The following is a 24490-nucleotide window of genomic DNA, read 5'->3' as shown; positions in this document are numbered from 1 at the left end:
AATTACCGCTATCTCGACACGTAGGAGAGAAGAGCTTGTAGCTTATCAGTTACACAATTTTTGGAATCTACGTGAATCGAGAACCAACAAATCCTGTGCAATTTCTACATTTTGGGAATGGATCCTGCTCTGCTTTCAGAGAAACAAAGATAAGATTGTAATGACGTCTGCACCTTCCATCAAACGAGTTTGAAAATTGCAAACTATTTTTTTTTTTCCAAGCCTATACAATGAGTTCTGTTGATAGAGTAACTTCGAAATTACTATTTTGGAAGCTGATGAGGGTCGAGACGTTGATAAAGAGGAGGAATTAGAAAGTAGTTTATTCGTTGAGATGATTTATGATCTATTATAATCGAGTTGGTGTATGAATTAACACCATAAAATATACTAAGACGTACGGCTTTAAGCTTACGAAAATCGATTTTTAATTTGTAGATTTTAATCGATTTGTGAGGATCTCAGGCGTTATTGCTTCAGAGCGATTGCGATCTAGAATCTTGCTACAAGTTATTAACTATTGACTTAACACATTCAGATATTTCTTGATGTAAAAAAAAAGCATCTGAATGTTGGCGTCATTTATGCCAGTCGTCACTTTACATCGAGAAATATCGCAATCGCTACTGGATTTGATCGATTGAGCGGGTGTTCGGTAGATAAATATCAATTAAGCCATCAAATAAATCGATCGGTGCGACGATTAATCGATTATTTGATCGATCGAACGCGTTGTTAGCATCGCGATGGACAGTTTGGCCGGATAAAACGGTTTTTTTGAATTACGTCATGGCAACGTCCTCCGGGATCCGCGGGCAATTTCAAAAGCAAAAATGATCAAAGCACACGGAGGATTTTGCATGGTGAGTGTAAAAAGAGCGTTTTGGTCATTTGTATGGGGAAAGTGTCGCCGTTTAATGGAGGCGAATGATAAGTGAATACAAATCCAACACCCACCTCATCAGGTTCTATGGCAACTCCTAGTCTGCAATATTCCTTGACTCGGTCCGGCTGGCCCGCTATAGCAGCTTGCCTCAATCTTTCCCTGAGTGTTGGGACAGGTATCATGGCTGGACCGGTCGATGACCCCCTCCAGCACGCTCATCTACTTCGTCTCGTCGCTTTCATTGTCTGCAAATGTCCAACATACCAATTATAGGTGTGCAACCTTGAATAATAATTCACCTCAAACAACCTGAAATTTTAGTTTATCAAAATGAGAAATGTTCTTACTTATAATAAATAATATAAATGCACATTTACTTTTCATTCATTTTTGTTTTAATTTAATTTATGAATCATTTTCCTGATTTATACTTATATTATTTCTACATATTCCGAGTGAAAAGGTACAGTACGTGTGTTCGGAATAATGGATGGACACCGTTGGAATGTGTAAACAGGGAAGAAATTCATTTCAATGCTTCTACGGGTGTGTAGAAAACTGAAACGTCTTATTTCAGCACCTTTATAAACGTGTACAACTCTAAACGAGCAGTTGTAACACTTCAAAAATGTGTCAAAAACTGAACAATTCGGTGTAACATCCCCCATAAATGTGTAAATACATAAAGGAACACATTGTAGCTGTATGAAGCAAGGTACACACGTACTGAACCGGTATACCTGAACGTGTGGATGACAGAACTGTCAATATTATTTCATCCACATGTTCCTGTATACCGGTACGTTTGTATCCAGCTGAAGTACGAAAATATCTGAAACAACTCGTTGCAATATCTCTACAAACATGTAAAAATCTGACAAATGATAAATTCGCCATCACTTGGCTCCGTGTTGTAAAAAGAGACTTGAGACAAAGGAAGAAAGTTTTTGGATAATGACGTAATATGGATCCTAGCTGAACCCACGCAGGATGCTGCCAGGAACCACGAAGATGGTTGACTAACCCTGGATCCGGGCCCCTCGGGGTATCGGCCACTAAAGCAACCGCCTCGTCTGCTTATATTGTTGTTACGTCATAGTTCTTAGTCTCTGTCATTATATACTTTTTTTTCTATTATAGAAACTTAAATAGAACAATTTGACTTGTCCCTAGATTTATTTTTATAGTTTGGGGCATTAAATTAATCTCTTCTTTTGTATTTTCTTTGTTTCATTGTCCTCTTCGTCGTGGCCATCTTTTTTCAATACATCCTTGTTAAAACTTCGAAATATTTATTAAAAACTTTTATAATACACAGCTTTTATATAAGTAACAAAATCAAATCTTTAAAATTTCCTTTCTCTGTTAGAGATTCCCTAGATTTGTCTTGGCATTTCTATGGCTCCAGAAGAGATACTTTTTATGGAACAACGAAAAAATGCCAAGGCATTCTTATCTTTTTCATTAGATTTAAGAACATAAAAAATACTTTTCATGTTTCTACTCATTCGACTTTTCTAAAAAAAACCCTTATCTAAAGATTTTAATCTCAATTTTCCAGAGAAAAAACTTTCCAACTCCTCTACATTCGAACTTTTTAAGATCCTATGCGCTTCGATAACTGTATTTTTAAAAAAATACTTTAAATATTCTTATATATTTATAAGATATAAAATGAATTTTAAAAAATAGCTCTAAAATTGAATTTAAACGATAAAATCCTACTTTTATACGTCAAGAAGATATACAATCTTCAGCAACCTTTGGAAGGAAGAGAAAGAAAAATTGAAGCACTAAAACGAATTAGAAAACAAAAAAAAATTATAAAAATTGGAGTAATTATCGATATTAAAAATATTCTTTTTTTAAGTAAATATCCATTATTTATTCCAGTAAAGAAAATGCTTAATATCAAAATTTGATTGCCTAATTGATGGTAGGAAAGTTTTGCCATAGGAAACAATTGACTGGTTCTAATTGTCTGTTGTCACGAAACTGTCAAAATACACCTCCCTTCATCTGACTTTTTCTCTAATTTACTTTAAGAAAAAATAAAAATAAAAAAAATATATGTATCAGTAAATTATAACTGATTTTTTTTCTTTACATTTTTAATAAATGATTCGACTCGTTCATTGTTTAGCGTGCAAAATACAAAACACGTCTGTTAGTCTGTACGTTCGAAAAATTTATTTATCATCGTGTCGCCGACGTTTTAGTGTTATTAAAATAAATGATACAAGTTAAATAAAGTTGTAAAATTCGTTTAAGTGGAGAAAAATGGGTATTATGTGTATATATATATATATATATATTTTAAATGCCCCCAAAACAAGTCCCTTTTTTTATATGTTGCCCATTCTAACTTTATCGTACGATCATGATTTACGTATATTTTCAACAGAGAAGATCATCTATAGTACAGGAGATGATCATAAATAGTTGAGGGGATTAGGAAAGTCCTCGCAGGTAGTTTACAGTGTAGAATTTTTATATGGTGTTAGAGCCTTATATAAAAACCCTTTAGTATAACAAATCATCGTCGAGTATTAATTTATTGACTGCTAAAGTTTCTACTTTCTATTCTGTCCTCTGGGTAAATGCTATAAATCAAACGAGTATGGAAGGTTATCGTTTACGTCCTGTCTTATAACCATTCGTAGGTATCTTTCTCGCTCTCTCTCTCTCTCTCTTTCTCTCCACCTGTCTACCTAATAGCCATAATTTAATTGCTGCATCCTACGAACCAATTAATTTGGAATGTTTCTGAGCCTTCGCGCACATATTTGGCTGTAGAAATCTTGTGTTTCATCTAAAAATTTATCTAAAAAATCTCAAAATAATATGCCATTTCTTTAAGGTCTTCGGCTTGTAGGGCATCACACTTTGCTTCTTTATATGTTAATTTTCACTTCGTAATTACTGAGTTATTTATATTTTAGCATATAAATATTAATATAAACATGCGAGAATGCTTAAAAATCTATCTTGTTTTCGTTTAAATCCTTATTTCGTACCTCAAAAATCTATTTTTTATCCCATTTAAATCCTTACTGAGTACCTCAAGAATCCAAGTTGATCCCGTTTAAACCTTTATTAATACCTCAAAAATGTTCTGTTTACAGAAAGGATTACACTTTTCAAGTTCTTTTTTATTCGATATTTTATGGGCCTCTTAAATTCTATGACATAAATAAGCTTTAAAAATACATATAAAACAATAAATCAGTGAAGATAAAATCAGAATAGCGTCAGAAAGAAGAGCAATAGCTTAGATTTTAACACGGTGATTGAATACCTAAAAATGAGGTTCACAGTCCAAAATAATATTCAAAAATTTCTATTTTACGAAGGAAATTTTAGGTATTTTTTCTTTTAATTTTACATCTTCATATCACCTGATAGAAACCACCTGCAGAGATAAGTCGGATTAGATTCCATATAAAAAATGAAGCAGCTCCTTTTGATTAATAGTACTAGTTTAGAGTAATGCCCAGTTTTGACAATGATTAAACGAGTTTGATATTCACTAAACAGATTTAACTCTAGGAAGAAAGAAAGTCCTTAATTTTATCGAAAAAATCCTACACTAGAGAGATATATATTCAAGAAAACGTGCTGTCTATGATTAATTGAGGTAAATTTTCTCTCAAGTGAGTTTGAAAATGAAGATAAATGTAGTGTGGTGCGAGTTATAAAAAGCAATTCTTTCACTTAACGCTATCTACCATGGTATGCTTGATGTAAGAGGATAATAATGTCCCTTCTTAATAAAACTCGACGCTAACTAAACATCTAATAAGGTGATGCTTATAGGTTCTGTGCTCTACACAATGACGATAGATACGTCCTTCCGACGACCCACGCCAAGAAACAATGTGGAACAAGGTCTTTCAAGGTTGTCAACACACAAACATTTCCAACAAAGTTTTCTTGTCATTCATACAAAACCGGATCTGGTATAACCAATTCTCAGCACAATCAACCGAGGATGCCGCCATTTTTGATCTAGAGACGAGAAACAATTCTATTTCTCGTTCGGAACGTGATCGAATTAATCGCTAAAAACCAGCTCTTAACCGTCGGTAAATTTACAGGACGGTTAATTGGTGCGAATCTTCGTCCATTATCGTTTAAATCCTGCTAATTGTAAGGCTCTTCACGCGTGTAAAATTAAAAAAAAACAGCAAACAAATTTCCATGGTATAAATCTACCGATCATTAAAATTTGCAACGTCGTTTTCATGCCAGCGCTCGTTTAATACTGTACCAAAGCAACCTACAAATTTGCAATTTTTAAGGCCCATTAGCGTTGATGGCCTTTATTGCATTCCGAAATTTCCTCGAAGGATAGAAAGAAAGGGGGAAAAAATACAGGAAAGGAAACCGACTTCGATGATTTATAACCTGTTCCTCTTCGGTTCGTCTATAGCCTACAATCCGTGCATTAAATTATGAAAGAGGCTGTAAAGTAGAATGTGAAAGCTACCGTACAATTAACAGGCAGTTAGATATAGGATTAGACCTTAGACGTCTCGGATCATAAAATACGTTATAGTGTTTCTTAGGGGCAATCGATTAAGAAGAGCCGCTCGAGATTTTTAAAGAGATAAAAATAAGAACAATGTTTGTTTGTGTAGCTAAATATCCTTTGCTTTCCCTCACGGACCACCCTAATGGCAGCCAGTCGGAAACCAGATGACTGATGGCAACTTGTTTTTATGGATGGTTGATAGAGAATATATCACCCAGGTATTCTCTCTTTTTTTTTCTCTTTGATCAAATGGGATTTTAAAGCAACCATCCGGAAAAGAATCCTACGTCGAGGATTTACAAGATTTATTAAGGATTGTCGACATTCCTTCTTTCAGAGCTCACAATTGCGCTTCTTTGGCTAACTATGATGTATTTCTTTCGCGTTTTAATTACGTTGTAACGCCGGTTTAAATCATGCTTTCTACGAAATACCTCGGCTCGTTCGTGTGTCTGTTCGCTCGAATTTTAAATTAACAAATCGTACATGCCAGCTTAACCCCGAGCTTAATTATTTTAAGCGTTATTCCTTAATTAAGTACAGAAATCCATTCGCTTTTAAGGCTTCCTGAGCCTTAAAATATCATTTCGACAAGAAATATCTTCGTAGCTTTTAAATTTTTGCATAATTAAAGTTATACTCTTCGGGTAATTGGGCATTAACCCGATTTTAAGTTGGTAAAATGTATAAATATGTAACAGACAGACGACTCGGTGTGGAGTAACTATATGTAATTCAGTACAAGATCCAATAATATCAAGGTTACTCGAGAACAAGAGCGATTGCAAATTTCGATATCCGGTTCTATATTATAAATGTTGAGATTAAAGGAAACTTTGCACATTTTTGCAAACTTTAAATGAGATTAAACTTATCAAACTTCTTTTTTTGATGGCCAACGATTGATTAAATCCTGTTTCCGATAAATTTAGAGTCATTCTTACAATGTCTTAGCTCTTATCTAACTTATGTTTTGCTTCCAGTAACAAGTGCTATTTTTTAGAATTTTGCTTTAATTATCAGGAGGAAAATTGAATAAAAAAACCGTATAAATCTGATAAGCGCAAATTCGGTTTCTAGTTTTTTGCAGCTTATTTTTTGCTCTAATTTAAACTAGTTCTTTTTTAATGATAAAAGTAAAAGTTTTGAGTGCAATTCGCGTACACTTTCTGCACCGCAGAGCAAAGTTCTCGGCCAATTTCAGGATGAAAAACACTTTAAAGATCGTTCCAGTGCGTACAGAAGGTGTAATTAATACAAATCCTTTGTATCTCGGCTAATTTCAGCGTTAATTCTTTGCAAAATAGTAATTTAATTAGCGAAGAGGGTACAAAACACTAGAAAAACGCGTGTTTTAACATCTATAAACATTTAATTTTAATAAATCGAGCCCACGTCGTTAAGGTATGACACAATATTCACACCATAAACCCTCCCCCGCATCGATCGAAGGCGGTTTACAGAAGAAAGGGGGGTTTATTTTTTTTGGGCGTGGAGCCAATTCTTCTGTGTAGCTGCCTGAATAAATGGTACAGTTCCTTCCACGCAGGATACTCCAGAGATTTCGCCTACACTTCTTCCTCCTCAGAAACTTTACTTTGTCAGCCCCTACAGAAGGTCCTAAACAGGGCAGCTCCTTAATCTGTCAACAGATTCTTATCTGTAAGCGAGAGGGAGCGATAATTTATCCGCGGCCATTATAATTGAAAACTGTACATTCCTTAAGGGGGTATTGTGTAGTTTGATACAGGGATCGATGCCATAGATTTCCTTTGTTCGAAACGGGTTTAACGCGTGTTGCAGGAGAGAAGCGTGTCCAAACGGTTGTGTGCCTAACTGTGTTTAATTCGTATCCAGGATAACATGTCTTCATTGCTTTTCAACCTGTTCTGTAACCATGTAAATATTCATAAAAGGTTACATGGTTGAGTGGTACACTCACGCGAGTCGCGTCGCTAACGTGAGCGAAGCGACACGCGTAAACTGTACTTACAAAAAGAAACACACTTTACTCACAAAAATCCTCATATAAACTCGCTACCGTGTAGGCCTATATAAGCGAGAATATAGGTTTAAATCAGTGCATGGCTAAATTTATAATACAAAGTTTTAATACAGACGAAGATTTATCGCGCCGTTTTCTCGCAGCGATGTAGTAGAAAACGCATAAAATATTTAAAGACAATATTTTTTCCCTAGGAAAAATAAGAGCAGAATGGCGCCCAATTCTATAGAAATTTTAATACCGGAGTATATTTATTGGTACATAAATCAAGAGCTAGATAAATTGGAAAATAAATTTGTCGCGTCGCGACGTCGTTAGCGAGATGTAGAGGGATGTTAGTTGTTTGTTTATCGTCATGCCCGACTGACTTTAAAAATATACATTTTTTTTTTTTTTTTAACTATTCAAATTTAAAATAAATCACGAGAAGATATTTTTAAAATAAATTTTAAAATTTGGGGGTCGCGTGAAAATATTCGAGTCGCGTCGCTACTTATCGCGATGTAGAAAACGTATAAAATTAGAAACGTTACGACTCTATCCGAGAGAGGAAAATTACACAAAGGAACAATGGAATATTTATGAGAAGACTTTTGAGAAACGAAGCGAGACACGCGACGAGATTTAAAAATATCGCCACGCTAGAATATAAGGAAAAGGGTTGAACACGTTCAACACTCCTTCCTGTTAACTAATTACTGTTTAATCCCTTCTCCCTTCTAGAATTAAGTAAATTTAAAGTAGAACATCGTGTCGTCACGTTCTGCCAGAACGTGAGAAGAAAGACAAAATTGGAAAGTTCAACAGTTTTCTATAAATCGCAAAATCGCATGCAAACAACCCCTAGTTTGCATGCGATTTTGCGATTTATAGAAAACTCCTCCCCCCGCGAGATAAAGCATCGCTTTTATGAAATTTGCCACCGGAGAGTAATTCAAAAAGCGCTAAATTCTTATCGCTTATAGAATGTTTCACGACAAGGAGCATTGGATGTGGGTGTGACGGGTCAGATGCGTATGGCGATAGCGAGAATAAGCAACGTGGAAAATATTTTATGACTCGAACCTTAATCAGATGGTGAGTAAGTGATAAAATACCGACTAATACATCAGTCGGGAGGAGTGTAATGACGTAATGACAGATCGAATAGCCTCCCGGATCGACATACGCACGCACCTTTAACTTTTTCGTCTTTCCTCCGCCGATACTTCTCGTATCGCTTGTGTTCTAACACAATTCGATAGGGTGGTTGAATTGTTTCGGTTGTGGAAATCGTTTTAATGGGTTTTTCGCTGGAAGTTTTTACAGGAAATTGCTTGAAACAAAAGTTTTGGAAGAAAGAAACAACGAGGAAAGGAAATTTTTCCAGTTTTTCTTTCCTAATTTAGCACTTAAAATGTATTTTTACTTTTCTTGCTGTTATATATAACACGGGAAAAGTACGGCGGTCAAAAATGACTCCCCCCCAAGATTTTTACATTTTTGGATTCTGGAGACCACCAAACCACAAATGCAAAAAATGGGGGTTTTTCTTTATGTATGTATGTTAGTGAGTGTGTGGGGGAAACGATTTTCTTTACTCACTTTAAAGCTTAATAACTCCTGTGCCTCTTGTCGAAAATTTCTGAAATTTCGCAGGGAGATTTGTATATTAGGGGGATTGATACTGTTAATTTTTGGTAATTAAATGTCAAAGCGGTGAGGAGATATTGGGATCACGTGTCATCTCGAGTGGTAGCGAGAACTTAAGGCTTTACTCGTTATTAGCATTTGCAATTGTTTATAAAACTGGTCTCTACAGTCAAAATTAAGCTTTTTGGCATTTTATAATAATTAATAATATAAAAATTTTAGCTCGAAATGGGAATGTTTTCGTTTAAAATTTATTAAAATAAACGAAATTTCATTGAGAGATCGTTCAATCTGCGATGAAATTCTTAATGTTTGGGAAGAGGATATTAGGGTTTATTGCATAATTTTATGTAAAATTAACTAATTTACACGGAAAATAAATAGTTTAAATTGTAAAAATCGTGTTTAGAAAAGGAAAAATCTTCAATTCGTATCAAGAAATGCGATATTTAAATAGTAAAATTAAACTTTTTTACCGTTCGATATCAATTTAGTGCAATTCTATGCATTTATGTGCGATAACAATTACATAATTTCTACCTAAATTGTAAACTTTTATCGTATTTAATTAAAATTTAAACGGAGTAATTCAATTACTTTAGAAGCGTTAATGAGCTTCTGGTATTACTTTACATGCGATTTCCTGACAAAACTTTCGAAATTCTTCCAAATAAATGAAACTTTTTAATTTGCTCTTCATTAGAAATTAATATTTAAATATTTTTAATTGCATAAAATTACGTAAGAACAGAATTATTTTTATAAATTCAACCCCAAAAATCTAAAACGAGAATGCAAAAAATAAATGGGACATCTGCAAAAATTCCCTACGAATCCTTGCATTTACACCACTTAAAAATACTATTTTTTTAATTAAAAAAGATGTTAATATTTAATTATAAAACAAGTACATTTACCTCTTTACAGCGTAACTGGTTTGTACTGGTTTGACACAGATATTAAAATAAAAACATTTCCTTATCCCCGCTTATAACGCTCCCCCTCCAAAAAAAACGGGGACGTGACAGCGATAGTTCACGCGTCACGAACGTAATTATTACATTAAGTCCAGCCGATCCTTCATACGAGCTTTCAACCCTACAGTAAAGCCTTATTTTAAGGACCCAGTCGCGTGATCTTCGTTATAAACGAGTCGGCAATAGTTGCCTATCCTTAAAGAGGGGGAAGAAGAGAGAGAAATTCGAAGTGTGAGGCTTTCGGCGATGAAATTCTGTCGTCTAGACTGTTATATTGAGGTTGTTCTCGTTATAAAGTATAGCAGAAAGGTTTCCCTGTCACCTAAATTTAAGCAGAAACGTAGAGATCATGACTAGTAATCTGAATTCTTGCACGACATTGTTAAGTTCGGTAATGGAGTTAGTAGTCACGTACAAATAACTGATAATATCTTCTCTTATTCTCATTCTGGTTAACTTGTCTGATCTAATTTTTATTCGTTCTTCGATTTTTCTGTTTCGTTTACTTAATTTCTGTTCGATTGGTGTACTGTACGCTGCACAGATCGAAATCGATAATTATAGTGTAGAGATTAAGGGGGAATGAAACCATTTACACACGCGTCCGGGTTCGATTTCTAATTAGGACTTCTCCTTCCTTCTTTCGTGTAAAAGAATACGAAGAGGAAATCTGTCTAATAGGAAATCAAACCCGGACGCTTGTGTAGAAAGGAAGAAGGATATATTTAATGGACCTCGTACTTTACACGATTTTTAAGATCTAAAATAATATATTGGGGTGCAATGGAGCAACTGCTACTAATACTCATTTTTGTAATAATTGAAATTTATTTATATTTTAGTGTAAAAGTAAAATGAAACCAGTCGCCGGCAACTTGCGGTTTTCGAATATTTAGTAATGTGATAAAATATGATCTTTTCCTTTAACTTTCATATGAACTATCGAGTCAAAACCTGTGTGTTGTGTGTGATTTGTTCAGTGATTTTATTTGATTATTATTTATATAAGTATATTCGATTTGGCTGCTATAAACTAATCTTATACAATAATATATAAAATAACATAATTTGCGTATGTTTGCATCGCAGTTTTATTCAAACGACATTCGATACTGCTTGTTATATTTATACATTTTTATTATTGAGCCGTATACATCACACAGTTCTATTCATTTCTGGTTTCATAGGTTCGGTTGTTTTAATGTGTTATAATATCAGATGTGAGTACTTATTCTATTGTACTTACTATATTCAGGGCGTGAGAGGGGCAAGGAGCGTATACTAGTAACAAATATGGAGCACGGATCTCTCCGAAAGCTGAATTTAGATCATTTTCCTATCGTGTTTTATACATAAAAAAACTAAATTTTGACAGCCCGAAGCTTATGAATATTTCACTTCTATTGTTAAATGTTAAATTAACAAGCTAATAATCAAACACGAATTTGACGTTTCACACCTAAAAAGGTGGGCGATTAAACACCTAAGATCAGTAACAAATGAGTTTAAAAAACTACTGAAAGTAATTAATACTAAATGAGAAATTATGAGATTTAATTTTCTCCCTGTACAAGTATATTTAGTGATGTATTGAACAGTGGAGGAGGCACTCGGATATGAGATAGAGCAGGTTTACTGAATACATGGACTTGGCTTGATATCTAAACGGTCCATAAATAACATATTCTACCTTTAATGGATATCTTTCAGCTTCTATACGCCTGGTTACTCGCTGAAGTCTGCTTTTATATACTGTTCTATTTTCTATCACCTCTCAGCAAAATATCGATTTGACATTGCTTCTAGCAGACTTTACCCTCCAGATAAATGTGTTACACTAACTTTCAACGGCTAAACTTTAGTTTTTTTTAAGTGATTTCGTAAGCCCAAATGCACCGTTAAATTACTTTCTGTGTGTAGTTTAGTTTCATCCAGAAACACGTTTAGTTAATCTATTGATAGTTCTTTGAAGTGTACACATGACACACGCGCTATGCGCAACAATTAAAGAACATGTTCAAGTGTTTATTAGCATACCCATAAATATGACGTATAACGATATCATAGAGTTAATTGTATAATGAAAAATATAGCGTAAATAATGGGTTTAATAGTAAAAACAGAAGCTGAGAAGGGTGAAATGTGGTTCTACTCCCTCTGAAAACCATCAAAGTGTATGAATAAAATAAACAGAAGCGGATTTTTTCACCACTTAAAAAACTTTTATTTAAAATCACTTTTTTTAATCATTTTTTAAATAATTTTTGGGAGTTCCCCTCTATCTGGGTCAGGAACAAACTATTACATTCATTATAAACAAACAATTTGAATCACTGCCAGGTTCTCGAGCTGCTTCTAGTATTTATCTGTGTGTTTAAAAACAAAATATGATGAATAATTTTATCATTATTATGCTACTGGCATTTAATAAGATAAGGAAATTCGAAGCTTATCTTCAGACTATAAACACAAAATTCTTGAGGAAAGTAAGACATAATTATACGGATATTTATACGTAATTACATCTGACTATATTTACTTCTAATTGTCATATGTGAAAAGTGTCTAAATCACACATTCCTTTGTAAAATTTAAATTTTAAACTGGTAACGTCACTAAATTTTAAACCAGTCACTTTACTACACGTGTATTGAAACTGAAATCAAAGTTTTGGGTCTGAAAATACATACAGCCTCTCACTTTTAAGGCCTAAAACACTCATATATGCCTACAGATACCTTGTTTTAGTTAAGTATTCGGAATCTAGTATTAGCTAGAATCTTATATTTTATACAATATTGCGTGATACAGGTTTTATATGATATACAAGAGGTCATACAGTCCACGCTTCTCCAGGGCATCGCACTTTTAAGGGCCTCACACACACGTAGATCTTGATTCAACACATGAAATCCTGTATTAGGATCCTAGACCTTGTATATAATCGCTTAATACGGCCTTCACATTATAGAAATTCATATAAAAGAGCTTAAAAGTTCACATCTCTGTAGGATCTTGCGTAATATTTTTACATTGTGCAAGGTCCTACAGAGGTAAGAACTATATTGAGGTGGAAGAAATCTGCCATTTCGTATAATAAATCCTAATAGAAAATTTATATCAAGTCGTTAAATCGAGGGTTATAAAAGGATCGGTCGTAAAGCGGGGTAAACTAGATACTGTATTTTACTGTTTAAAGTTTTATATTCTGGCATATATTGGTGATGCGGTGCGTAAATTTTACATTTTAGAGTGAAAAAAATACGAATAAATACATAAATAATATAATTTTCATGAATTTTTAAGTTGCAATTCTTAATTTTCGAATTTAATAGGCATAAATCGACTTGGAAATTAAAAAAAGCAAATACAGATGTAACTTTCTTCATTAATTGTTAATGATTATTAATGATAAATGAAGAAAATCCTGATTAATTATCCTGATTTATTTTCCCGATAATTTAAATTTAATAATAAATTTTTCTTTACTAATCTGCAAGAAAACTTCGAAGATGCTAAAAATTACAGAATAATTAATTAATCAGGATACGAATTAATTAGGATATTTAGTTTATTTTCTGCCTTAATATCAAAAATTATTAAGCTTAGTGTAGCAAATTAATTAAATATGCTGATTAATTTTTAGCATCTTCAAAGTCTTCCACACTAAATCTTTGCAGTTTAGTATAAAAACTTGAAAAATTAATCATTAAATTTAAAAAAAAATAACCTCATTTCATAAGGATTTGACTAACTTTGCAAGAGTCATTTTGATTAAATCGTGGTAAATGACAGAACACTTTGAGGTGCGTATAATACTAGAATATTAGGAATTTTTTGACTCTGAAAGTCGAATAAGAACATAATAAAAAGTGATTTTCTTTAACATTATTTTCAAGGAAAATATTTAATTTTGAAAGATTTATTTGAAGCCCTTCCGAACTGGATAATCAAATGAGAATTGGCTAATGAAATAAAGATAGGTGATTCCGATAGGTGAGGACGTGTGCCTTCAAGAGGGGAGTAAAAACTAGAGTATGAAGAGTTCTAGAAGGTCCTAGATGGTTTTGGAATGATTTTGAGTTTAAAGTTGATGATAAATGAAAGAAATCTGTATATTTAACGCTTCCTATATTGATATTTTTTTTTATGTTAAGGCTGGAGAAATGTCTGAAAATAAATTTTTGTAACTTTTCAATAGAATATATTTCTAGTAAAAATCAATCGATGTTAATCCAATTTTCAATATTGAACTCAACTCGTTCCCTTGCAGGCGCACGTCCTCGCCAATTTACTAATTGTCTTTATTTCATTAACCAATTTTCATTTCATTATCTGGGCTGGAAGGGGTTCAGATTATTATTTGAAAATTTAACTCTCTCCACCCTGTGGGAACTAAGAGAGACCCATTATGAGTTCGGAAAGGCCCACAATGGTGCGGTCGCGTGGTGAGGGACGGAAAATGTCCGGAAGGACCCCCCCTCCCAGAAAAGTATAGATATATGCTAAAGAAAATCAATTTTTAACTAAATTTCCGCCGAGTCAAAACTAGTATTATACGCACTTCAAAGTTAGTTACGCACTATTATCATTTACAACGATTTAGTAAAAATCGTTATGAAGTGATGTCCTTTATCAGAAAGATAAATCAGGACAATTAATTTACAAAACTAACTTAACCTTCTAGTAGAATCTTATTCCTCTACTTCACTTCTAGTGTAGAAAACATGTACAAAATCCTTTTTTCAATCGCTATAAACTTAACAAATCACCATAAAACTTTCCGAAAAAGGCGCTACTTTCATAAAATCTTCCATAAAACTACCAAAGTTTCTAGTTTTTTCTATGATTTTCCAGTTTCTAGAGCTGTATAAACTCTACACCCAAGTTTCTTTACGAGGCAGGAAGAGGCCCAACTTATAAAAACAAAAAAAAAAAAACAAAAAAAAAAGAAAGTAAAAGAAGAAGGAAAAAACTGGAAGACACGAAAATTTTCACTCGCATGCATTGAAAGATAATCAGACATTCTGGTGTATTAACAGAATTACAGTGTGTAAGAGAAAAGGTGTATTGAAACCGTGATGCTGCCATAGTAATAAAGATATCTGAGTCCATTTGTATTAAAAATAATAACAATAATAATAATAATAATAATATAAGGTATATATTCTACTCCATTATACTTTTTTCTAAATCATTCGTAGAAACTGAAAGTGAGAGGGAGATAACACGCTGACGTCCTTGCTGAAAATTAGATAATTGGAAAAGTCACGTGACGGGCACTCCATAAATTTTGCACATTCGTTCAATAATCTTGTTTTTTTTCTGATTTCCACTTTACGATGCATTTAAATTGTTTGTTAAGATAAAGGGGGTGAAGAAGATGACGATCTTATCGATTTTAGTGCGTATTTTTTTTTTTTTTTTTAATTATCTGCAGGTGAACGCCTCGAATCAAACCAGACAAGTGGTAGTAATCATCCTCTGACTGCGCCTGTTCTACCTCTACTCGAGTTCTTTCCTCCCCCCATACTTCTGCTTCTTCTTCTACCCCGAGGTATTTTTTAACGTCTGCACAAGTGACTACATCCGGTGAAACTAAGAAAATTGTTCCCTGTAAATGTGGCCAAATAGTAAATAATGTAGGTTTAGTTGAAACTTTGGGTGACGGGCCGTGAAATCACGTGCGTTTTGCACCTCCATTTATCATTCCGTGACTACTGCGAGAAGCAGTTTTCTACTTTGATGACTTTAGCTACGAAATTAGAAGCTTGGGGACGGTTTTAAGAGGTATCGTTATCAGTTTGACTTTCTTAAAAGCTATAAAATTTGATCGCAAAAAAATAATAAGAATAAGAATATGTCCTCGAGCTTCGCTTGTGGCAGGAGCAAAGACTAGATTCTAATTACAAGATATATTACACCTTCAATCCATAAACAAAGCTATAAGATATCTAAAATTGAATGACCTTTAGATATAATCTTGATGTAGGCTTCGGTTATAAATGTAGTTCTAGTAATGATGTTGGGATGATAGAATGAAAGATGCTAGTTAATGCCAGTTCGTGCAAGATTGTATGGAATGCTAGAATGCAAGATGCAAGTCCAAGCAGATTGTATGAAACACTACAATGCAAGATGTTATTAGTTAATGGGAGTTTAAGTAAGATGCTAATTAATGCAATATTATAGGTTTCTAGACTCAAAAATCAAATTATTTATCAAATTTCCTCTCATAAAATACCAAACATTTTGTATACGATAAATATTTCGAAGCAGATGAGGAGTTTATATTAAGTTTACACATAAGTGAAAGCAAAGAAAAGTATTCCTTTCTTAATATCATCAGTAAATCATAGAAAAAAGTTTCAAAAATGGTATTTTAGATACCAAAAGCTATTATTGAAGAGTCATTTTTTGAAACTTGATACATAATGAAGGCTTTAAGGCAAAAATATAAAGGAAAGATAAGTATGAGGATACTTATCTTTATATTCCTGCTTTAATGCTTTCATTATGTATCGAGTTTCAAAAAATTTCAAAATGACTTCTGTGAATATCGGCACATTAATAATGTAGACATGGATATACATTATTCATGTGCTGATATCCATAAAAGTCATTTTCTAATTTCTTTTTTTAAAGTTCGTCCTGCAACAAAGGCACAAAATACGTAAGAAAAGGCCAAGTATATCCAAAGAATTTTAAAAAATTCCTTTTCTAAATGAGGAAACAACGAAAATTTAAGTACTAAAGTCCTACAAGATAAAAGGAATATTCATAAAAATGTCATAATTCATAAAATATTATCATTGGTGGCACGCAACAAACTAAAGACAAGTTCTTTTTCTTGATGCTTCTTGAAATCCTGAAGTCACTTTTTTGATGGTACATTCTGTAAATAGAGTTCTTGCACGGCCTTAACTTTGCACGTATTAATGGCAAAAGTACGGTATAAATCGCATGTAAATGCTTAATTCGTAAAGTTTTACGGATGTTATGGGCTTCAATTCGGAGAGTCACAGTATATTCAATTAGCCTTTTCTATTTCACTATCGCCATTTTTCCATCGGTTGCAGGATCTTAAATTAATAAAATGTTGGCTGTATCAATGCGTAAAACTTTAGCAATTATGCAGTTTACGTTATAAAAACACTTTTTAATCACTCTAAACTGCAAAATGACGGCTTATAAGGGAAAATGGAAGAGTTAATACAGTAGTGTCTCCTACTTCGAACGTTCCAGAGTTTGAACGCTAGATTCGAGAGGAATTCTACCCGGGTTTCGAATGATTTCAGAGAAAATCGACTCAGAGTTCGAACGATGCTTTTACGTTCGAATTTCGTTTGAAGTATCTGTTCTTAACCGGCATAATCCGCAAGAATAGTCTTCTAAATTTTTTGTTTTAAAGCTTAAACAATCATGCTTCTGAACTCAAGATCATAATGTTTAAGATCAATTAAAACTTGAATAAATAATCACCTCTCTCATAGTTCACCTTTAAAACTGCCAAATCCTTTAAGAATCGATGTTATTTCTTTGATTCTCCATGATACGAGACGGATTTCATGCACCGCAAAGAACTAAACAAGAATCATTTTTCCTGAAATCTAATATATAATAAGAGGTTAAAAGTCAAGATGCGAGAAAATTGTAAATTCAAGTAATCAAAGTTTAAGAATAAAGACATGAATTTCTTACAAGGGACTTCACTTGATAGTTTGTCAATTAGCGCATGATGTACAGTACAATGAAGCAACTGACTGACAAGGATTCATACAAAATTAATTTTGTAGAGGTTCTACCTTTTTTAAAGAATGTGCTTCAGGCGCTAAGTGATGGATGATACTTTTCTTTCTATCCCTTCAATTAATATTTTGACAGAGTATACGCAACTCTAATCAATAATTTCTTATTTATAACCTACCTTCATATACCCGAATCACCATGGAAAAAAAGATATGGACTATGTTTTGCTCATTCTGTTAATTATTTTGGAGAATTTTCCTCGTTATTGGACTACAAAGTGAAGCCGAAATCCGCAACTAATAAAGCGAACACCTATTGAAACGTTCAATTCCTGTGGATTGATGTATCGAAACCGGATGACACTACATCAAAAAATCCATGGAAATCCATACACGTGTATCCGTTTCATCTTAAACTAGAGGAGTTTACAACCAGAAAGAGGATCCTTCAGGAATTGATGTTTGTAATCTTGACATGAACACCTGTTTGGATGATGGATGACAGAAAAATCATTCGGTACAGCCTGGCTCGCTAAGAAGCAACATTATTTAAATGCAATGTGAAAAACTACAGAAAACCTTTCTTAAGAGGACAAATTTATACAATTTAAAGAGTATTTTGGCTCCTTAATTCATCGAGAGAAGTAGAAGGACAGCATAAAAAACAGCGGGTGCAATAAAAGGAGAAGAAAGCCCAGTTGTCCTTCCTCATCCATCTTCGTCACTTAAGTTACTGGTAGGAGTTCAGGTAGAAAATAAGCAGTCTAGAGAGCTCGTACTCTTCTCTCAAATGCTCAGGGCAAACCATTTAACAGATCTTTAATAAAGTTACTTTGGAGACTAGAAGTCCTTATCTACGATATGACTTGTACCAAGAAATTAAATCAAGTAACTACTCGTATCGGGATATAATTAGAGAAAGATCATCTTGGAAGTTAACATTCTACGAGATTTTATACAAAAATATCAATTTATGAAGTGGTTTCTCTCCTTTTTTTCGTTTTTTCTGCAGTAAAAAACTATGTAAGGTATGAAATTTTAATCGTATTTTTGTAAAAACTTCACCTTACAAACTAGGAAGCCCCTCTTAGAAGTATATGGAAATGCGATTATTATTATAAATTCTTCGTGTATAATGTGTACAAGTACAGTAAACCTAAGAAGAAAGTTATTTTATAACAACAGGTTATCATCGGTAGAATGACGATAAACATACGTTCATCCCGCCTTGTACTATTTCCTTCCTCTTAAGAAGATTAATCTAAAATAGTATACTCGTACATGAATGTCATATAACAAAAATACGAAAAAGTAGCAAAAAATTAAGCGCAGAATAAGGAAAAAAGTATAGAAAATAACAAATGCATGACGAGTAGAAACACAGATAAGTGTGAAAGTAAGCTGAATTATACAATAAATCATGTTAATATATATATAGAATTTTAAAACAACGCTAAAACGCTAAAAGTAATGCAAAAAATGATTTTCTCATGATAAAATCTGATTTTTAAGCTAATATTTTTTACACCCTTCACGGTTAAAATGGAGAAAAACAATCAACAAACCTGTAACGTAAATTTCTTCACAGCTCTAGGGCACATGTAAAAAAAGAAGAAGAAGTCCATTTTCCCACCTTACACCTAACTTTTATAATAATAAGACACCATTTTTTTAAAAATGTATCTCATCAATTTAAACATTCGAGATTGCCTTTTAGCACGTTTAATTGAAGAGTGTTTTTACGTGAGAACCGAATCGATTCACACACAACGTAAATTCTTCCATCCCTCTTCTTGTAAGGATTCCTTTACCTTTACAAACAAAATTTCGAAAACAATGGATGTTTCGGTTAGATAACTGCAATCAACTCTACTTTAGACATTTCCTGTTTCAAAAAAGGATCAGCATTACACTTCGTTAGTTACACTTCCAGGAACCTTACAAGAAATCCTTCGCTCCTGAAGATCTTTAACTAATAGAAACTCGAAGTAAAAAACAAAAATTAAAATTAAAAAAATATATATATGTTAATAATGGGAACAAATATAAAAGTTATTTATAATTATAAAGAGTTTACACTATGAGCAATTAGTGAGAATGAAGAAGTCTTGTTTGTTTTGGCGTCAGGAGGCCTGCCTCTTGGCGACGTTGGGGCTAACTTTACTGACTTTGATCAATGAGTAAGAGAAAACCAGTGCTTTGCCTTAGGAAAATCGTCCCACAAACATAGATGAAGTCTTATACTTTACTTACTACTGTAATTTTTTAGGTAAAGTATTATTATTCATTACGTATTAACGTATAATGCGCACGCTTACTTTAAATTTAGTTTGTCCTGCTCTTACAATGGCAAGATGTAACCGTTGATAGTTTAAGCCCTAAATTTTAAAATAAAACATTAATGTTAATTTAAAATGGTGTAAATTACAAGAAAGATGGTTTCCACAGTCGATTCCCTTACAAAACTTCACACACACCAAAAAAAAAAAAAAAATGCCTGAAGGCCTCAAAATTCCCGCATGCCAAGATAACTTTAGAATTGAAGCAACGAACAGTAATTGTAAGAGGATGATAAAAATCGATTTTTAATCGATTAGAAATTTATTTCCATGGAGATTTAGAGGGTGGATCATCTGGTTAATAAGAATATCACGTTTCTCATATGCAATTAAATAAGTACAAATTGTGGATGTTACAATTGCAATGACTAATATTGATGAGATTAAAATATATACATCATCATTAACGTCATTCTGTTGGATGCCCAATATGCTATTGAGGAACGTAATCGATTGGCCATCGTATGAATAAGTATTAAGATGAGTTATGATTAATTCGTTGTAAATTGGATTATCCTTCTAATACATATATGAGTCCGGGTTCAATTTCTTATTAAATCCTATTTGAAATTAATATTTGATACAACAATAAACGGCTCATTTGCGTGTCTTGTAATTTGATACTTTGCGGCACATAAATGAATAAATAGACTTCATAATTGTGTGTTAAGTGCGACAACACTCGAAATTACAAAATTGTAACTGTTATATTTGCGTATTAAGTGTGTTGTGTGTAATGAAAATGAGATTATAGTAAAAAGTGGGGAGGTTATTCTATTGTTAATCCACGTACTACATATTTCTTAACCTACAAGTTTTCAAAATTAATATTATTAGGTACTTCTCGAGTATTTTCTAGTATTTTAGCAGTGATTAGACATCATTCAACTGAATATATCTTGCATTTTAACACAGTACAACGGTGTTTAGCTGCTCCTAACCAACTTTCTGAGCATTACTCCACCAAAAAAAAAACTGACTTTATCTAAAAAATGTACAGTATCTTCATACAGGAAATACTAAATATTTTAATACTTTAAACATTCAAGATGTGTGCTTCTTTTAACGATTCATCATATCATTTTTATGGCAGGTATCTCTGGATGTACAGTAAGCGTAAAGTCGTGTTTCGTTTGATATTCATATTTAATGGACGGGAGAAGCAATAAAAATTATCTGCGAATGTAAGAAACGTTATCATCTAATATTTTAAATGGGTGGATATGTTATTTGAAAAGATATTTCGAAAGAAAAGCGAAATATCTTTATATATATAAAGACTTTTATTTAAAAAAACCTCCGTTTTTTTCACAAATTTAGGCTTTTGTCTTTTAAATGGCAGCAAAATCAATGATGTACTTAACAATTTATTCTTCCTTAAAGTCACTTCCAATTATTAAATCCATTTTAATTCAGGGGGAGAGCCTAAAGTGTCGTCTATAAAATCGATACAACGACGGGAACACTAGAGAAATTCTTCTATTCTCATGGAGAATGGCAAAATTCGGAACTCTTCCTTTCCTTTTCTGATGCATTGCCATTATTTAGAGTAGGAAATCGAACGATATTTTACCATAAACATGCAATTTCTTAAAGTTCTTTTTTAGGTTTAGATACGTATACAATTAACGACAACCCTTTAATGTAAAAAGTTTCAGAATAATCTACCAAATGTTCATTTACTGGAAGGCGTGGCTATGCCTACTGATATTGTGGTAAATCCATAGTTGTGTGTCATAAACGATATTCCTCAAGGGATTTATTTAAATTAAGTTTGAACTTTCATACATATTTTAGGCTCTTTTCCATTTCGGACTCTTCATTCCGTGGATGCTGAGAGGGCCTTTTTAATCACGCTCATTACGAACTCGCTCAGATCCGCAATACTGACGACGGACGGGGCCCTAATCGCCTACTGTGGACCTTAGCGCTCAATAATCCGGCAGTCACAATTTAGATTTAAAATGCTCGTTTTTCTAATTTCTTCGTGTGTACACAGGCATTTCGAGTGTTCAGGACACCTCACCATTGTTGATGAGAATGTTAAGATGCTCGAATTAATTAATTAAAATACGGGAATGAGGTGCAAAAATGTACAAAAGATAGATAAATAAAGTGTAATTCAAACTGAATTTCTGTATAAAATTCTAAACTCAAACGTAATTCCTTTCTGCTTTAACGAATTTCTTCGAAAAGTACTAAGTGTTTTGCCTGACTTTATTTATTGATGAGTTAACGAATTAACATAAAAAAATTGATGTATTTCTGTCAGATTTAACATAAAAGGCAACATGTAGCTACATATTAACATTACTAATTTTTTACACTCTAAATAAGAAAAAAATATATATAAAAATAACGCAGCTCTAGGTATACACAAAACAGCATTCCCTGCACGTTCCAATCGTCCGGAACTAGATAGTAGCTACGAATAATAATGAATACCGAATAGCAGTAGCTAGTTATCAAGCGAAGAACCCAAGCCACCAATTAAAGTGTTCGAGACAGTAGCGAGATGGAAATGTCAAAATTACAGTTTCTTCACTCCCGTTTCATTAGCATATCGAAGTTGCCAGTTCGATAGACATCTCGATATTAGCAGCTCCGCTTTTTATGTTCAGTTAGGCTCTTACATTGAACAGGATACGTTAATTACGGGTTCGAATCCCGAACTGTATTTGATTTATATATATTTATATATAGAGAAAAAGTTAATCATTCAATCTGGTTGTGTGTTGTTAATCAAGGAAGCAATTTTAATTCACGCCTTGTCACGCGATCCTTTACTTCTAATTTTGAATCAATGACTAGACTCCACCTTTGTGAATAGTTCGGGCCCGCTTGTCTCTCTATATAGCCCACATAGAAGGTTATACGGGGCCTTATCATACATGTATAATTTATTACTTAATGGGCTTCTCAACTGTGCTCGTGATCTTCTTATTCTAATTTTCTACCCTTTACACTAGGAAAATAGCCTGTATACACTATAAAATTAATTCATCTAGTATTAATTTCCTACTCAGCAGAGATTTATACTCAATCAAGTACAGTATTTGATTACAGTATAAATGTATAGGGGCTAAAAAGGGGGAGACGAAGACTGTGACAAGTATCAGAACCATCAAAAAATCTTTAATCGTTCCATTATTATAACTTGCAGCAAGATGAGAGCATGAAGTACCTTAAAAATCAACTAACTGCTGTTCTACTACGACTTTTTCGAGGTTCAGCACCTTCATTTTAGTGCTTTTTTTCTATGGCCTACACTTTGAACTATCCGCATGACGTGACTATATGTTTATATAAAGAAATGCTGCGCTGCTAGTTTCTACTCCACTATCTTTATAGCTGTTATTTAGCATTTCAACCGTACAATTCGAAGAAGTTTTGTTTCTTTAATTATAATTTGGGCAAACTTAAAGATTTCGAAGTACCAAAAAAAAAAAAAAAAAAAAAAAAAAAAAAAAAAAAAAAAAAAAAAAAAAAAAAAAACCCACGACCCCAACACAGCTGCCAATTTTCCTAACTATACAAACAACACCTGCAAGGAGTCATAAATAGCTGACAACTTTATGTTCTATTGACTGTCCATACTCTGAAAGAAGTGCAAACACTAGTGAACCTCCAACCATGTGATTTAATATTAGAATTTTTATCGTACTTACAGAACTTCACGATTAAACTTTACTAATCACGTAATTAACTTGAAGAATTCAGAACAATCATACGGCATTTAAACAGAACTGCGTAGGTGAGTAAATCGGTTACCTGATCAAGAACGTGTTTCATTATTAGGAATTTTTCAAGTAATTTCCTAAGTCTATATAAATCACTAAAAGTAATTATTGTACATATATGGAAAAAAAAACGTGCAGGATTCTACATAAATTTGCAAGGTAGCTATTAAAAAAGGTACCACCTATGTTGATCGTTTATCTTAAGGATATTTTTTGAGGAAATACAGCATTAATCTACCTGAAAAAACCATTTAAAGTGTGCTTTGAAGAGATTACTTGCCATTAATTATCGTGCTACTTTAAGCAATATACGTGGATACTTAAAAAGTATTTTGCATCTCAATACGAAGACCGTGCCCTTTACAGTCATTAAATTTTATAAAAATGTACACAGTTCAATTTTTCTAAAAGTGGATTTTAATGAAAGTAGGCATTATAGACACGAGAATAATCCTTAATTCTAATATGAAGACATTACTGAAAATTTCCCATAAGAAACACGCCAGAAGCCATCCCTAGATAGAGTTGTCTACACAACACGTGGGGAATTTAAATATTATAAAAGAAACATTTGTGTGAACATAAACAGAAGAGCAAACAAGTAAAATAAATGTTAAAAAAACCAAGGA

General features: G+C 33.1%; 1 protein-coding gene across 3 annotated transcripts in view; it reads right to left on the bottom strand.

Annotated features, from left to right (window-relative positions):
* The window catches only part of LOC136988862 (ankyrin repeat domain-containing protein 6-like), a 52875-nt gene that overhangs the window by 13940 nt on the left and 14445 nt on the right, over positions 1-24490 (bottom strand). For all 3 annotated transcript variants that reach the window (XM_067286866.1, XM_067286873.1, XM_067286857.1), the window contains one exon: positions 958-1131. In XM_067286866.1, the coding sequence (XP_067142967.1) occupies positions 958-1068 (111 nt within the window). In that variant the 5' untranslated portion in view covers positions 1069-1131. The remainder of the gene's footprint in view (positions 1-957; positions 1132-24490) is intronic.

This window comes from Centruroides vittatus, unplaced genomic scaffold (assembly GCF_030686945.1).
Source record: "Centruroides vittatus isolate TY-2023 unplaced genomic scaffold, ASM3068694v2 contig_1276, whole genome shotgun sequence".
NCBI classification, from domain to species: Eukaryota; Metazoa; Arthropoda; class Arachnida; order Scorpiones; family Buthidae; genus Centruroides; species Centruroides vittatus.
The sequence above is the reverse complement of the archived record's forward strand: the minus strand, read 5'-3'. Positions and strand labels throughout refer to the sequence as shown.